Source organism: Magnolia sinica, chromosome 7 (assembly GCF_029962835.1).
Source record: "Magnolia sinica isolate HGM2019 chromosome 7, MsV1, whole genome shotgun sequence".
Taxonomy (NCBI): domain Eukaryota; kingdom Viridiplantae; phylum Streptophyta; class Magnoliopsida; order Magnoliales; family Magnoliaceae; genus Magnolia; species Magnolia sinica.
Window position 1 is genome coordinate 92,530,930 of NC_080579.1, and position 17,841 is coordinate 92,548,770.

Consider the following 17,841-nt stretch of genomic DNA (forward strand, 5'->3'; position numbering starts at 1 on the left):
ATTGAGCTTAGACCTCTCGTCCTTTGGTACGTGAATGGATGCCTCGCATCAAAACAACCTGAGATGACTGTACGATGGATCTTGTTTAGTCCACACCTTCTCAGGCACTTCTCCAATCAACAGGGCTGATGGAGAGCTGTTTATCAGATACACTACTATATGCATTACTTCTTCTCAGAACGTCTTGGGCAATTTCACATGGGATAACATGTATTTGATTCTCTCTATAATGGTGCGATTCATTCGCTCAACCACACCATTTTGCTGGGCTATCTTGGGAACCGTCTGTTCATGTCGTATACCCATGGACTTGCAATACTCATGAAAGTCACTAATGTATTTACCACCATTGTCAGTGCGGATGCACTTCAATGATCTACCTGTCTTTCTCTCGACCATAGCATGAAACAATTTAAACACACCAAAGACCTCGTCTTTGGATTTCAAAGCATAAACCCAAACCCTCGTAGATGCATCGTCTATAAAAGTGACAAAATACAATGCCCCACCCAAGGTTTTTATCCTCATAGGACCACAAACATCAGAATAAACTAAATTTAATGCATGCACTTTATTAACATGAGAAGTAGATTTAACAAATGAAACTTTATGCTGTTTCCCTGATAAACAATCAATACAGGTTTTGAGAGGTATACCTATCACATCTGGAAAGAGTCGCTTCCTCGCTAGTACCTGAAGCCCTTTTTCACTCATGTAGCCTAGACGCCTGTGCCACATGTCAATAGCTGAATCTTCCGCTGCGTTCAACTACCCTTGCACACACTGACACTTGGCTTTTAAAGGGTGCAACACTTCTTTTCTTTGGCTGCGATCAATGAACCCTTTATGAGCTTCCAGCGCCCACCAGCAAACCGACTTTCATAGCTATCATTATCCAACCTTCCCGTCGACATCAAGTTAGGACGAAGATCTGGAATGTGCCTCACATCCCTGAGAACTAATGTGCAGCCCACATCGGTCTTCATATAAATATTACTAACCCCTACGATCTTCTATACGCTAGAATTTTCTATCTTCACGGTCTCATAGTCACCTGACTTGTAACTTGTGAAGAAGTCTCTACGTGGAGTCGCATGAAAAGAGGCTCTCGAGTCAATCACCCAGTCAGTGTCCTGACACGAAGCCGTGAGACAAACATCATGATCTGATGAAAGAATAACTACAACGTCGCCATCTGAAGCGATCGCAGTGGAATCTGATTCATCTTCCTTCTCATTTCCTTTTCCTTTCTTGTCGTTCTTATTCTTACGACATTCATGCTTGTAATGGACATTCTTACTACAATTTCAGCATTCAACATCCTTCCTGGTACACGACTTGCCTCTTGATTTATCTCGGGCCTTCTCGCCCTTTCTGTTCTTTCCTTTCCCCCGTTCCTGTGTCACAAGGGCCTCTTGCTGAGTAGACCCCTGAGACTTCCTCCTTGTCTCCTCATTGAAGAGACAACTGGTTACCTGTTCTATGGATACTTTTTCGTTTGGCGCGGAGTTATTTAGAGACACCACCAATGTCTCTCAACTGTCAGGCAATGAATTAAGCAATAGTAAAGCCTGCAATTCATCATCCAGGACCATCTTCATAGCGGAGAGTTAGTTCATATATTGCTGATCTCATTCATGTGCTCAGCCACAGAACCACCATATTTGAACTCGAGATTCATAAGTCGTCTTATCAGGAAGATTTTATTACCGGCTGTCTTCCTCTCATACAGTCCTTCCAATTTCAGTCATAGGCTAGCGGCTAAGGTCTCTGTAGACATATGGTGGAACACAGAATCATCCAACCATTGTTTAATAAACCCCACCGCTGTCCGGTCCAACTTCTTCTAATTATCATCAGACATATCCTTGGATTTTGCTGATATGCCTAAAATTGGAAAATATAAGTCCTTGCAATAAAGCAAGTCCTCCATCTTAGCCGTCCATATGGTCCAGTTAGAACCATTGAGGCTGATCATCCTTGATGAGCCACCTTCCATAATTCAGAACCGATCACACTCCGTTCAATGAACTTAGCTCTAATACCACTTTGTTGGGGGCCTTGCACAAAACTTTAGGATCTATCCTCCCAATCAAACCAAAATTATGGGATAATAAAGCAATGAAATAATTCAAAGCATAAACCATACCATACAAGAGATTTTTACGTGAAAAACCCTCAAAGAGGTAAAAACCACGGGATCTCATCTAGATTAACAATCCACTATGAAGTAGAATGTTACAACCTTCTTCACTCATGCAGGAGTGAATAAACAATAAGAGAATAAAAGAAAAATAGAGAGATCTCACCGATCACGAGGACGTAGAAGCGCTGAGATGTTGATTGTACAGTAGATCACCTCCATGAGCATAACCTTCCTTTTACAAGCTTCCTCTCTCTTTCTCTCTCACACACACCTTTGATAGCCCTAAACCCTTTAATAAACCCTTGCTAAGCTTTAGGAAACCCTCTTGCATTACCTCTTGCATATCCTAGAAAAGCCCTAGGGACCCCTATTTATAGTTTAGGAAACTCCCTTTCGCACCTCTTGCAAAACCGCCTCAAATTTCTGCAGTCCGCACAAGATCCGGACTCAAATCTGTGTAACCTCGATTGTCGAGCAGAGTCCTCAACCGGTCGAGTGGCCCACTCAACCGGTCGAGCACCTCCCTCGACTGATCGAGTACTATGGAAAAAATAAACCCAAAGTCGCCGGACTTTGAGTCGAGTCAGGGCTCGACTAGTCGAGCACTACTGCTCACAACCGGTCGAGCCTAGGGGGAAATCCCATCACTAACGGGTGGCTTCCATCACCGGAAGCTCAACCTTCCCCCCGGCCCAAAACCATGGCTCATCATTGGCAACCTTAACCTCATCGGCCCACTATTGCACCGTTCCATCCTTGAACTATCGCAAAAGTATGGACCACTGATGCAGCTCCAATTTGGGTCATTCCCAATTGTTGTGGGTCATAGGTGGAGATGGCGAAATAGATCTTGAAGACCTAAGATCTCAATTTCGCGTCGCGACCCAAGACCGCAGCTAGCAAGTACACGACATATAACTACTCGGACATTACATGGTCCTTATATGGGGTCTACTGGCGCCAGGCTCGTAAGATGTGTATCATGGAGCTTTTCAGTGCGAGGCGGCTCGACTTGTATGAGTACATACGTGTGGAGGAAACGCATGCGCTCCTTCGTGGCCTCTTCGCTGCATCAGGGAAGGCTATTACACTGAAAGACTATCTATCCACCATTAGTCTCAACGTTATAAGTCGAATGGTGTTGGGGAAGAAATATACTGAGGAATCAGCGTCTGAGACGCCGATTGTGACACCGGAGGAATTTAAGAAGATGATTGATGAGCTGTTCTTGCTTAGTGGGGTGTTGAATATCAGGGACTCGATCTCGTGGATCGGGTTCTTGGATTTGCAAGGGTATGTGAAGAGGATGAAAGCTCTTAGCAAGAAGCTGGACCGGTTTCTGGAGCATGTGATCAACGAACATAATGAGAGGAGGCATGGTGTGAAGGATTATATGGCAAAAGATATGGTTGAAGTGCATCTGCAGCTCATCGAAGATCCGAATCTCGAAGTCAAGCTTGACCGAAGCGGCGTCAAGGCCTTCACATAGATATTTTGAATGATTTTTTTTTCTAACATATATATATATATGTGTGTGTGTGTGTGTGTGTGTGTGTGTGTGGGAAAAGGTTCCATGCTGTCAAGCTAATGGGAACTTCCCATGAGGTCGAGTTGTGTGAGCCCCAACATGATGCGTGGCGAACATCTACCCATGATCAGTCAAATGCACCATTCTACAGTGGGCCTAGAGCTTAAAAATCAAGTCCATTGGTGACTTATGTGGGCCACACCACATACAAAATTTGAGAGGGGTTACCCTCCATTAAAATATTCATAATCATTTGTTGGGCCCACCAAGATGTGGTTCACAAATCCAGTGTCACACCCCAAACCTGAAAATCGGATTCGCAGGAATCCCGATCACCGAATCCGGTACCGACAGCCTCCGTAGTACCCCATTCTCGGCTCCTAACGTCCATACGCCAGATTCCGATCCTGGGATCCTGTAAGGAGGATTTTTTTTGTACATTTAACTCATAATAAGCATAACCACAAGATTACCCAATTCACAAAGGTAACATCATCATCACATATCCACTAATATAATCATTTGAGTACAATGCTGAAAGGAAAATACATATATCGAAATCAAAGCTCCTGAAGACAACTGCACGCTCCAAGCTCAACGCTGCTGCAAACTAATAACACCTGCACGCATCTATCATGCATAAGCTTATAGAAAACTTAGAGGGTGGTGAAAGTATGTGCACAAGGTAAGTGCCAAGTATACAATACAGTGCCATGAATCAGACAGTGAAATAAATAGAAATACTGACAAGATACGATATCAGAGTAAGCAGATTATACTGGTATGCCCATGAGTCAATACGATATCAGAGTACGCAATTCAGACCAGTCATATAAATGGGGAGTCAAAGAGAGCCAAAAATCAGATACCAAGGGTATAATGCAAGATGTAAATCATGCTAAGTCCGTTTAAGCCATATAAATGCAGAAACATAGTAACCCAAAATGCTAAGTATTACGGATGCAATGTAATATACGGTGCGAATGTAATGACCATGCTGGAGTGTGAAGTCGGGATGATAGTACGTAGTATGGTAGACTACGGGGTCCACCACAAAAGACTTCTATCTAAACCAGTCCCATACCTAAATTTGGATAGTCAGACTCAATGTGGTAAACTCCTAATCTCAGGTTAGTCGCGCGCCCAACCGAAATCTTGGTCATGCGAAGGTACATGTAACAAATAGTTACGCATCACCAACCCGAGTGGATAGTGAAGGAAGGAATGAATGAATATGCAATTCCTGCTCAATAAGTCCACATATCAGTACGGTTACTCTCTGGGAAATTACCGGGGTCTATTACACTCCAGACCAGATTGCCGCCCCATCGTGTGCAACAAGGTGAGTGGAAGAGACCTCACTATCCGCCTGCCAATATCGGGCCCGACTCGTCAATAGCGGACCTATTCCTCGAGCTGGTCAGACTCAGCCTAGCATTGCCCCCTCCTCTCAGGCAGGTAAGGCCATACCCCCTTCCAACTGACCACGATACAGTGGGAGACGCGGCTTAACAGTATACGGCCCTCATGCGCTCATGCATCCACTCGTTATAGACGTTGGAGCAACCTCTGGAACCAAGAGGGTTTAGGAACTTTCACCCAGGGATATCTATAACACCCCATGTAGAATAGATTTTTGGTGTCCCATCTGGCCATCCACGAAATACCTGTGGAAACTACGAGCTTGATGTGGCTAGGGCGTACAGTAATCACAATACACAATGCAAAATGTATGAGTCATACAATCCAGTCATGCATCAATCCTACGCATACCGTGCACTCATGTGAGACAATCTCCGCCTATCAGGGAGTCTCATAACAATATACCCAATGTCATATGCAATGGTCAACCACATCTCATAACAAACATGCAGATAATGCGTATGGCCATGTATCGTGATGCTATGCTGTCATAAACTCATAATCGGTATCTATAACTGGCACCGACAATCGGCATCGATAATCGGCCTCAATAATGTAGACATTTAACTAACATTACCCCCAAGGAGTGGCCCACATAAAGCCTAATATATAGTAAACTCATGGCCTCACACAAGGACCTAATATATAACACCATGGGCCTTACTCAACGGCCACATATACACAACAAGTGGGCCTTGCTCATAGGCTTCAAATACATGGAATGTGAGCCCTACACATGGGTCACGAATACATCAAATGCATCATACGTTATGGGCCTAATACATATCACAATGGCCTTGCCCATAGGCCAAGAATACACCATAATGGGCCTTGCCCATGGGCCATGAATACATCATAGTAGGCCTCGACTACGGTTCACATATACATCATATAGGTCTCGATAATCGGAATTGATACTCGGAATCGGCCTCAACAATCGGAGTCGGCTTATACAATCGACCTTGACAATCGAAATCGGCTTCAATACTCGGCCTCGACAATCGGGATCGATCGATAATCAGAATCGACAAATCGGTCACGACAATCGGGATCGATCGATACACAGAGTCGGCAAATCGGTCACGACAATCGGGATCGATCCATAATCGAAGTCGGCAAATCGGTCACGACAATCGGGATCGATCCATAATCAGAGTCGGCAAATTGGTCATGACAATCGGGATCGATCGATAATCAGAATCGGCAAATCGGTCACGACAATCGGGATCGATCGATACACAGAGTCAGTAAATCGGTCACGACAATCGGGATCGATCCATAATCAGAGTCGGCAAATTGGTCACGACAATCGGGATCGATCCATAATCAGAGTCGGCAAATCGGTCATGACAATCGGAATCGATCGATACTCAGAGTCGGCAAATCGGTCATGACTATCGGGATCGATCCATAATCAGAGTCGGCAAATCGGTCACGACAATCGGGATCAATCGATACTCAGAGTCGGCAAATCGGTCACGACAATTGGAATCGATCCATAATCAGAGTCGGCAAATCGGTCATGACAATCGGGATCGATTCATAATCAGAGTCGGCAAATCGGTCATGACAATCGAGATCGATCGATACTCAGAGTCGGTAAATCGGTTACGACAATCGGGATCGATCGATAATCAAAGTCAGCAAATCGGTCACGACAATCGGGATCAATCGATACTCAGAGTCGGCAAATCGGTCACGACAATCGGGATCGATCGATAATCAAAATCGGTAAATCGGCCTCGTTGCAAGGCGAAGTTCATAGATGAACGGCCGATGATGGATCAAACAATATCAACGGAGCCGAAGTGTTTGGGTTAACCCACTAGAGAGCGATGAGAATGGGCCTATCTAGGCCTAAGAGATGTAGATATTTAACCATCATTGCCCATCAATGTGGACATTCAACCAATACTGCTCCCAAGCAGTGTCCACATAGAGTCAAACATAAGGTGGGCCCAAATATCCAATAAGTGGCCTCAAATAGTCATCATAGGTGGGCCTCACACATGTAGCACGTGAGCTTACACATCACGATGAGTCGATACATTGGGCCGTACCATTAGCCTAATATACACATCATAGTCGGCCTCTAACACAAGCCACATATACATCACCATGGGCCACATATACATCACATTGGGCCACTCCCATGGGCCTCGAACACATCACAATGGATGGGTCCTACACCTGGGCCTAATATGCATCACAGATGGGCCCTACACATGGGCCTCATACACAACAAGTTGGGCTTATCAATGGGCCCTAGGGAGAGTCGTAATGTGGGCGTTTAACCAAACATTTAAACGTGCAATGTAGACGTCAAACCAACATTGCTCCCAAGGCACGACTGTCATAAACATCATTACATAAACTATGTTGGGATCACATATTGCAATGGACCTTAAGTACATCCCATTGGGTCTTAAATACATCAAATGGGCCAAATCACATGGGCCTTATATTCATCAAGTGGGCCACATCAATGGGCCGCGCTAATGGCCCTTATGTACATTGCAATGGGCCATAATCCCGTGGGCCGTAGGATGCATCAAATGGGCCTAATCTCATGGGTCTTATGTGTATCAAGGTGGGTCTTAACAACAGGCCACAAATACATCAAGGTGAACCTAATCACATGGGCCTCATATATATGCCAAGGTGGGTCTCAGTAGATGGGCCATAACTACATTAAGATGGCCTCCTCAAATGGGCCTTATAAATATCAAGGTGGGCCTTAATGGATGGCCACAAGTATAGATCAACCGATCTTTACTTCAAATAACAGTGGTGGGGATCCACTTGAACCATAGGTCTGACTCATTCTTTAGCCCCTGCCATAAAATGAGCTTTCAAATTGGTTGGACGGTTTGGATGCAACCCATGCATCATGGTGGGTCCCATAGGTGGACGGTGAGGGTGCAATAGGTGGGGCCCACATATCTTGGTGACGTCACATACACCAGCTACGTAGCTGGTATGTTGCACGCCAACCAATTTGCTTCATAAGGTGGGTCCACATGTGTGGCCCACCATAACATTTATTTTCCATCCAACATTAATAAGGTCATACAGACCTGAGAAAAAGAAAAATAAATAAATTACATAATGATCCAAACTTCAGTGAAGACCCCAGATGGATTTCAATGGTTGACGTTCAATCCACTCTGCTTTTGCGGGGTGGCCCACCTGACTGACGGCTGGATGGCAAGGATAGAACACGTACATCATAGTGGGTCCCACCGTCCAGTGGTGTGGCCGATGGGGCAAGGACGCATACATCATCAGGTGGGTCCCACCGTCCAGTGCTGTGGACGGTGCGGACACAGCACATGCACCAGGGTAGCTTCCACCGTCCACAGCCGTGGACGGTGTGAAGAGAATACGTACATCAATGGTGGGTTCCACATGGGGCCCACTATAACATTTATTTGTAATCCAACCCCTTAATAAGGTCACACGGACTTAGATGAAATGGCAAAACAAATTTCATGGTGATCCAAAACTTCTGTGGCCCACAAAAAGGTTTCAATGGCAGAAATTCAATTTACTGTTTCCTGCAGTGTGGGCCACTTGAGCTGTACATGGAGCTGAAATTTGGAGGGGACCCACTGCCGAGAGTGGCCCACCTCGTGAACGGGTTGGATGACAAATAAACATCAAGGTGGGGCCCACGGCTAGAGCCGTGGGTTGGTGTCCGCCCGCCCGTCGACTGGTGGCAGGCAACGCCTGCTGCCTTCTGACAGCAGCAGCGCAGCTACTGCATCTCCTCTTTTTTTTTTCTCGCGGTATATCACGTGTGGGGCCCGCATTAGGTGAATCCACCCCGTCCAATGGCCTTTCATGGCTCAAGACAAGCAAAATAAGCTCAATATTGAGCATATTTCGGTGTATAGAAACATGGAGGTTGTTTCAACGATAAATATATTATTTATTATGCTATGGCCCACCTGAAAGTCAGATTGGTCCCATTTTTCGGCTCAACGCCTAAAACCATCTAAGGAATGGAATGGACGGCTTGGATGGGCTCAATGCATCAAGGTGGGGCCTGTATGGGCAGTCCACCTAAAAGCTAAAAACAAAGTACATGCATTTTTATTTTTTTATTTATTTTTATTTTTTTTATACACTCACCGTCTGCTCACACTTCACAGACCACGTTCAGTGTCTCTGGACACTGGACGGTTGAATATAATACATTATTTAAGGTGGGCCCCACCTACAGATGTGTTGCCTAGGTGGGCCACCACAAGGTTGGACAATGAGGATAAGACATACATCAATGTGGGGTCCATCCGAGTGGGCCACATGACCACACCATCACAAAGAAATAAGGAAACACCATCACAAAGAAATAAGGAAAGAGAGAGTGGGAGAAAGAAGCATCCACCTTCAAAACTACTACTCCTTCTTCCGCACTAGGGCAATCTAGCTCCAAGGAGAAAGAATCAATGATTGAGATTGGATTTTAGAGGTTGGATGATGGGGTATGAAGCTTCATGGTGGGTGAAAAAATGGAGAAAAACTTGGACAAGAGTTGCTCTCATGGAGCTTGGGAGAAATAAGAGAGAAATGAGGAAGAGAGAGAGAGGTGATAGGTGAGAGATGTGAGTGATGGATAGGTGTACTTGATGGGTGGAGAGAGAGTGTGTTGACTTTAGATGTTGCTTGGGGATGAGTGTTTGTACTTGACATGATGGGATAGAGTACTTGACACTTGATGCGATTGATGGGACATTCTCTTGGGATCGCAACGCGCAGGGTTTCTCTTGAAATGAACACGAGCCCACATCTCCTGACTCGGGTATCGTCTCGGCGCGTGAGATGCGACATCGGAACCGCGGCGACGGCGCGGTCGCAGGGGAATAAGTCTTGGGTCGAGTCGATTCGGGTTGATGGCAAGTGAATCAGGGTCGCGCGCAAATACCGGTTGAGGGTCGAAGGTTGCCGGAATTCGACCGAAAAGACCGCGGAAGTCTATGGAAAGGTACGGTCTAGGATACGGGGCTTACATCCAGCCCATCCATTATATGTGTCGCACTTGGATGAGGGGTTAGACCAAGTTTCAGACGCATTCAAATTTTAGATGGGACCCACCAGGTGCTTTTATATGTTTTAAGCATGTCTTCATGATTTTAGATGGTATTACCCATCTAAGTTCCATATATGGCTGATTTTTGAGATTTTCATCCATTAAATGCACGGTGTTAATGTTAATGTTAATGTTCGACATGCATCAAGGTGGGGCCCACACAGGTCGTCCTCATGGCAAGTTCCCATGACCGCATAGAACCTTATATATATATGCGTGTCAAACATCTACCCCCATTAGTCAGATGCACCATTCCATGGTGAGCCTAGGTCTTAAAATCAAGTCAATCCATGACTAGTGTGGGGCACACGACATATAGAAGTTGAGAGGGGCTACACTTCATTAAAACATTCATAATCATTCGTTGGGCCCACTGAGATGCCGTTCACAAATTCAGCCCATCCAGTATGTGTGTCCCAGTTGGATGAGGGGTCAGACCAAGTTTCAGATGCATTCAAATTCAGGTGGACCCCACCAAGTGCTTTTATATGTTTTAGGCATGTCTTCACATGATTTTAGATAGTATAGCCCACCTGAGTTCCTTAACGGTGTTGATGTTCGAAACACATCACGGTGGGGCCACACAACTCGACCTCATGGGAAGTTCCCATGAGCTCGACCACATAGAACCTTTTCCCATATATATATATATATGATCGTGTATAGACTATGTAGGAATGATCGGTGCGTTGGATTATGGTGGGCCCCACTAGTTGTATGATGGGTGGCCTACCAGTTCGTGCTGTGTTTGGTCAGGTGTGGAAGAATTATTACAGTTCGTTCATGGTGGGCCGCTCGATCTGTAGGGAGTATGTCATGCCAAGCAGGATCATGCATCATTTGTAGAGAAATTATAAGGCCCTGATTCAAATTTGGACCGTGGTTCATTGATCGATTGTTGAATTGATGGGCCCCACTGTGGATGGTTTATGACCCAAAAGTACTTGAGATGGAACATCCTAGCCGTCGCATCTTTGTCCTTTCTCGTGCTGTGGCTGTATTTTCTCTTCTAACCGTGAATTTGTAGGCCATTGATCCGAGGGTTCATGATCTTCCGACCTGGGAGATTTTGGGATCCATGTTTTAAGTGCTAGGTCAACTGTCTCGATTACCAAACCATGGGACCCACTCGTACGGAATGGATCATCAGGCTCAAAATTTTCTCTCATTTCTGTTAGATCATGATCTGAGACTGAGCATCCCACCGTAGGCTTCAATTTTTATTTTTTTATATTTTAAGGGTAGTAATCTGTTACTCTGGAATGGCATGACGCTTGATACGCGGGCACTTAGAAATATAGATGAACTCAAGTTAATCCGTCTAAATTGTGTAACCCATTAAATATTAGATTCGTCCCAACCATTGATTGGCGGACGCATCTTTGTTGAAAAGGACATTTGGATTGACCTTCCAACAAATGACAGTCAGTCAGTGGGGATGCGGATTGCGTCCTGATCCCTCTGGATCGACTCGGTCCGGGCAGGCTGTCTGTGGGGCCCACTGTGATGTATGAATTTTATCCACGCCGTCCACCATTTTGATAAATGATTTTAAGGTATGAGACCAAAAATTAGGCAGATCCAATACTCAACTGGACCACAGTACAAGAAGCATTGGTTATAATAATTTTCACTGTTGAAACCTTCCTAATGCCAACTTGATGTTTATTTCCCATCCTATCAGTTGATAAGGTCATATAAACCTGGATGAAGGAAAAACACAAATATCAACTTATCAAAACCTCTACAGCTTTTGAAAAGTTTTTAACGGTGGTCGTTTACTCCCAAATACGTGGTCCACTTAAGCTTTGGATCTGTTTTTTTTTTTTTTTTTAAATTCCTACTGTAAAATGATTTTTTAAATAAAAGACATACATCACAATGGCCCCACGGAACCAGTCAAAATCATTTATAATCTTCAAGTGCACGCTTATCGCCAATCACATTTTTCCACAGTACCGAAGTTTTTTTTTTCATCCTCGTTTTAAGAAACGTTGACTTTCTAACGTGCGCTCTGGGTACATTTTATTTTTACACGCGCACTCCACCCCAACACACCTACTCACTCGCACCATTATTGTTTTTCACGGTAATAGATGTATACTTGAACCCATGACGTGGTGTTGAAACTCTTGTAAGTTTACCATTAACTCCTATAAATTTACCAGTATGGGGCATACTATGTTGGCGTGGATCGATTGTCCATCAATTCCACCAATTTGTTGTAAGATGGGATAAAATATGCGGCTGATAAAAAAAAACTCAAGTGGGCCACTGATGAGATTTTATATCAATTGAGTTTGGTTAATTAAAATAATAGAAATGTTAGAGCTTTTCTATGTGCACTTTCTCCACTTAAATTCAAAATTTTGAAAAAGTGAAAATTCTTTGAAAATATTTAGTCATACATTACTTAGAGTTAAGAAGTTTTATAGGCTTTGAGATCTCTTATATTCTCACTTAGAGAATAGAGAGAGAGAGAGAGAAAAAGTCTAGCTTGACGTAAAGTGTGCATATCTTTGTAAAAATTATTTTTGAGTTGAGTCACCTCTCTTCATAAAAGACATGATCATTGCAAATGGTTACGAATGCATATTTTAAAAAGCGTTTCATTGCGAAAATGCATGGCCTTTTATTGTCTATAAAATCCTGTGAAATTTGAGAATTTATCATAAATTACATTGCTCTTTCCAAAGACAGAAATTCTCTATATTGGAATCTCTGTCATTTTCTCTTTACAAGCATGCTAAGTGGGTTATATGTTTTCTTATTAATTAGAATTTGTGCAAACTGCATGGCGAATTCTAATTATGATAACTTTGTGATCATTGCAGCAGAACTTTCAAGGCTTATCATATCCTAAAAGTTATTTATGCTTTAAGGAAAGCATATCTAATACGTGCATCAAGCTTGTTTTGATTTTTCTGTTTAATTGGATCGTGGTTTCTTCCATTATCACTATTTTCTCAGTAGCCATGCCACAAGAAACAACAGTGGCTATAGAAATGTTACTATTGAAACCTTTATGCTGGCCATGGTGATGTTTTTATGTCATCCAGAAAAACAAAAATATTAGTCTGATACGAACCTCTACGCACCCAAGGAACGTCAGCATTGAATCTCTACAATTTCTTGCAACGAAGCTCACTTTGAGTCTTATATTAGGTTTGCTTTAGGGCTTCTATTTTCAAACGAGAGTAGTGACATTGACGGTGAAATAGATTTCACATTAATATATACCACAGGAGGCCTCATAAAGCTTTAGGTCACAAGAATTTGACCAATAAGCATGGCAGGACATATGATCCTTTTAAGCCTAGCTGCATGACAAACTGAAGATGCTGTATCATGGTACGTTACCATGTACCTAGCCTTTAATTCCCATGTCCCACCTAAAATACATCATCCATTCCTTAGACTCTCTCTCATCTCTGGTGTATGCATGGCAAGGGCTAGTGGACAATTTTTCCGACACAATTACTTATGACAGAGTTGATAACTTTTCAGATTTGAGAGGTCATTGACAAGGATTTTCAATGTACATGTTTGGGGAATTCTCGAAATGTATATCCTAATACAGCTCATATTTTAACTATTTTAGTGTTTGTTTTTCTATTTACTAATGTAAATGATGGTAAATAAGTGATTATCACCTCCTGCGGCTGTTTGAAAGAAAGTGAATTGTTAGAGTATCTACTAAAATTTTAAAACTGCCTTATCAAAAAACTGATGAGAATGCTTGAATGAAATCTATGGGTCCCATAGTGATGTATGTGTCTGATCCGTGTCATCCATCCATTGTACCAAATCAATTTAGGGCATGAGACAAAAATGACGAGATTATTAGCTTAAGTGTACCACACCACAGGAAGGAAATGGGAGAAATAATGACTAACCTTGTTAAAAGGTGAAACCATCCATGAGTCTAACAGTGATGTGTATCTGTGATCCAACCTGTTCATATGGTCACGTGGACATGGATGAAGGGAAAACACAAATATCACCTTGATCCAAAACTTTTGTGGCCCGCCGAAAAAGTTTCCAATGGTAGCCATTTAACTTCGCTTGTTTCTTGTGGTGTGGTCCACTTGAACTTTGGATCTGCTTCAACTTTTTTTTTTTTTTTTCACACGCACGCCGTGGGATTTCACCAATGGTGGGTACTCGAACCCTTGACCTGGTGTTGAAACTCCTGGGAGTCTACCACCCAGGAAAGCGTAGGGACCCAACTTTAGGCTCATACTATATAATGAGTTGTTAAAATGGATGGATGGTGTGGATCAGGCACGTACATCACAGTGGGCCCTACAAATTTAAAAATTTCTCCTTAGTCGTAGTGTCAAGCACATCAAAGTTCAAAGTCCCAAGCACAGTGTTTTGTAATTCAAATGGTAAATAGTGATTATTTATTTACCTCTATTTACAATGGTAAATAAAAAATCCAACACATCCTTAACATTATGGTGGGGCCCACAGAGCACCATCCAGTAGTGAGTGTCACTTGTGAGCCCCCAGCTCCAACATGTCAGAGCGCTAATACTAATTGCACTCCCCCGAGTGCCAGCAATGCACATTTGTGAGGGATCAGAGCCGTTCGTCTTGAGATCCCGAATGTGGTGATGACTATATCTAAAACGACCCAAGCGTATATGATCATCAGGTGTCGTACACGCATTGAGGATTGCCTGCTGAATGGCCCAATCTTACACTCGTGTGTCTCAATATCACGAGTGAGAGTGCACTTTCGAAGTGATATCTGGGCCACTAGTAATCCTAGGTGAGGCCCAACTGGTTGGACGGTCCAAATCAACCGAGTTGGGGTCAAGTGACAGGTAGGCAGGACTTCATTGTGGGTCCCTTGCTTATTTTAGGGGGACCCATTGGGATTACTATGCTTATTTTCCGTCCGTTTCCTATTTTGAAGTGGCTCACTAACTAATACAGGGGCATTTTCATACCAGGCTTGAATGGGTGGCCTGTGGGATGCAGGGGTACACTCGAGGTGGGCGGCCCGTATGAGTCAGGTGACTCGTGTGAGGTGGGCCCTACTCGTGTGAGGCAGGTGGCTCGTGTGAGGCAATACCTATGTGATGTGGGGCCCACAAAGAGGTTCGGCCAAAGTCCTAACCAATGAGATGTAGGGCCTGGGCTATGAGATAAATGGATTGATTCGCCATGCTCTGTCAATTCAAGCTTTTAGAGCAATTAGTTAATTGTCCGGCATCACTAACACATGTTAATTCATATTCGCATCTGGGCCATGCGTGGGCCATGGTGCATGGTTGGTGTGATTTTCTTTAGTGAGCAGTTAAAAGGTGGGTCCACCATTCTCGATCTATCAAATTATAGAAGGGAAGATTTGAAAATTAATCTTGGTATATAGATTTGAATGTTATTAATATAAAACATATGCCATTCCATATGTGATATCAGTAATCAAATGTGAATTAAGCTTTTTAAATTGTTCACATTACTAGGTGCTTATAATATTAAATGTTGTGTTTTAACCATTGATCTAGGACCTAATCGCCGGCGGCACTGAGAGCTCGGCCATTACGGTTGAGTGGGCCATATCAGAGCTATTGAAAAAGCTGGAAATTTTTGAGAAAGCAATGGAAGAGCTGGATAGAGTGATCGGCCAACATCGATGGGTCAAAGAGATGGACGTGGCCCACCTGCCCTGCATCGAAGCGATCATGAAAGAGACGATGAGGATGCACCCAGTGGCGCCAATCCTCGTGACCCGCCTTGCCAGAGAGGATTGCACCATTGATGGCTATGATATTCCAGCAGGGACCCGGGCACTTGTTAACATATGGACCATTGGACAGAACCCCATGATTTGGGACAGCCCGAACGAGTTCCAACCGGAGCGGTTCATGATCAGTCGGGTAATCGACGTGAAGGGTCAGGATTTTGAATTGTTACCATTTGGATCAGGGAGGAGGATGTGTCGAGGCTATAACTTAGGGCTTAAGGTAATCCAGCTTACTTTGGCTAATCTCTTGCATGGATTCAAATGGAAGCTCCCTGGAAAAATGATGCCTAAGGATTTGAACATGGATGAAATCTTTGGCCTATCAACGCCTAAGAAGAACCTGCTCGTGACTGTGGTCGAGCCCCGGCTTCCGGCTCATGTATACCGCGAGTGATTACTGACAATTTTCATAGTTTAAGGGCTTAATCACACTTAGTAGGTACTTAATACCCACATGTGTACTATGTTGATTTTGCTAATGTTGTATTTGTATGTGTTGAATGATGAGAACAATACACGTATTAGGTTGCCTAAAATATTAGTTTTGTCACAATATAGTGAGGTTCGAGACATTATACATGTTGTGGGGCCCACCCACAGCAAATGGGCACATTTGTGAGATGGGTGTGGTAATGTGGAGTAGGAAGAACATGAATATGATGAAGCCATTGTTGAGATATGGAGCCACATCTGAGGGGCCGCTCGACTAGTCGTGGACTGACTCAACTTAAAGTCCAACGAGCATCAGTTTTTAGGTTCCGAGGTGCTCAACCGGTCGTGGTCCATGTTCGACCGGTCGAGGGGTCCGCTCAACCAGTCGAGCCGCCTGCTCGACCAGTCGAGGTTACGCAGATTCGTTTCCGGATTTGATGCGGACTGCGGATTTTTGGGTCGGTTTTCGCAGAAGTGCGAAAAGGAAATTGCCTAAACTATAAATAGGTGTCCCTAGGGCTTTTCTAAGGTATGAGAAATAATTCTAAGGTATAGGTAAAGGGTTTTCTTTATACTTCCAAAGGAAATGTTAGTATATTGCCTTGTAATCTTTATTTTTCTTTATATTGGAAGTTTGCATCTGTAGTTTTTTACTCTTGTTTGGAATTTTTCCACGTATATCTTGTCTTGTGGTTCGTTTGAAATGCTTTGATTATATTTCTAGTATATATTTCTTCTTGTTTATCATTTGTGGGTGAGACCAGAGATTAGATCTCGGTTCACTGTGTTGTTGGCGTGCTGCGCAACAGCCATCCTTCCAGTCTCAAGCAGATCCATTCATTGAGTGGGGCCCAGTTTGGATGGTTTATGTTTAAAAATCAAACCAATTGGAGAATCATATGCACCATTGTTTTACAATTTATCTAGTTGAATATTTGACCGTTAACTACTTTTCTTTTCTACCATTGTTTTGAAGACCACCAGTCAATTAGATTTCTCTTGTAATTTCTAGTAAGTGATCTATTGCGAAATATGATCCATCTATGCCACGGCCCAGTAGATGGATGGGTGACTAGATGTGATAGGCTGATACATCAATCACATCCATTTATTTAGTGGACCCTAGTTTAGATGGCTTATCTTTCAAAGATTAAACTTGTTTATAAGGCAATCATATACATCATTTCTCTTGACAATCTTAATCCAATGAATATGTGTGTTAGCTTCCTTCATTTTCTATTATCATTTTGAGAGTTGTTAAACTATAAAATATGATATTGTGAAAACTATTACTTATTTATTTTACTAATATGACATGAATATATAGAATAATGGAAGATTTGTAGAGATCCAACTCATCGTATGATACACATTTTTACCGCAGAAATATTTAAAGGCATCGGAAAAGTAAGGGTTGAACTCCTATCTATAATGTTATGTACCAAGGGAAAGAGCTGTAGTTG

General features: G+C 43.2%; 1 protein-coding gene across 1 annotated transcript; it reads left to right on the forward strand.

Annotated features, from left to right (window-relative positions):
* The first annotated feature begins 2,966 nt into the window (after positions 1-2,966).
* LOC131252177 (trimethyltridecatetraene synthase-like) lies at positions 2,967-16,362 on the forward strand. The gene is given in 3 exon segments (XM_058253042.1): positions 2,967-3,631; positions 10,349-10,352; positions 15,708-16,362. Coding segments are annotated over 3 exon segments (1,287 nt in total). The 5' UTR covers positions 2,967-2,981; the 3' UTR covers positions 16,341-16,362.
* The last annotated feature ends 1,479 nt before the right edge of the window (positions 16,363-17,841 follow it).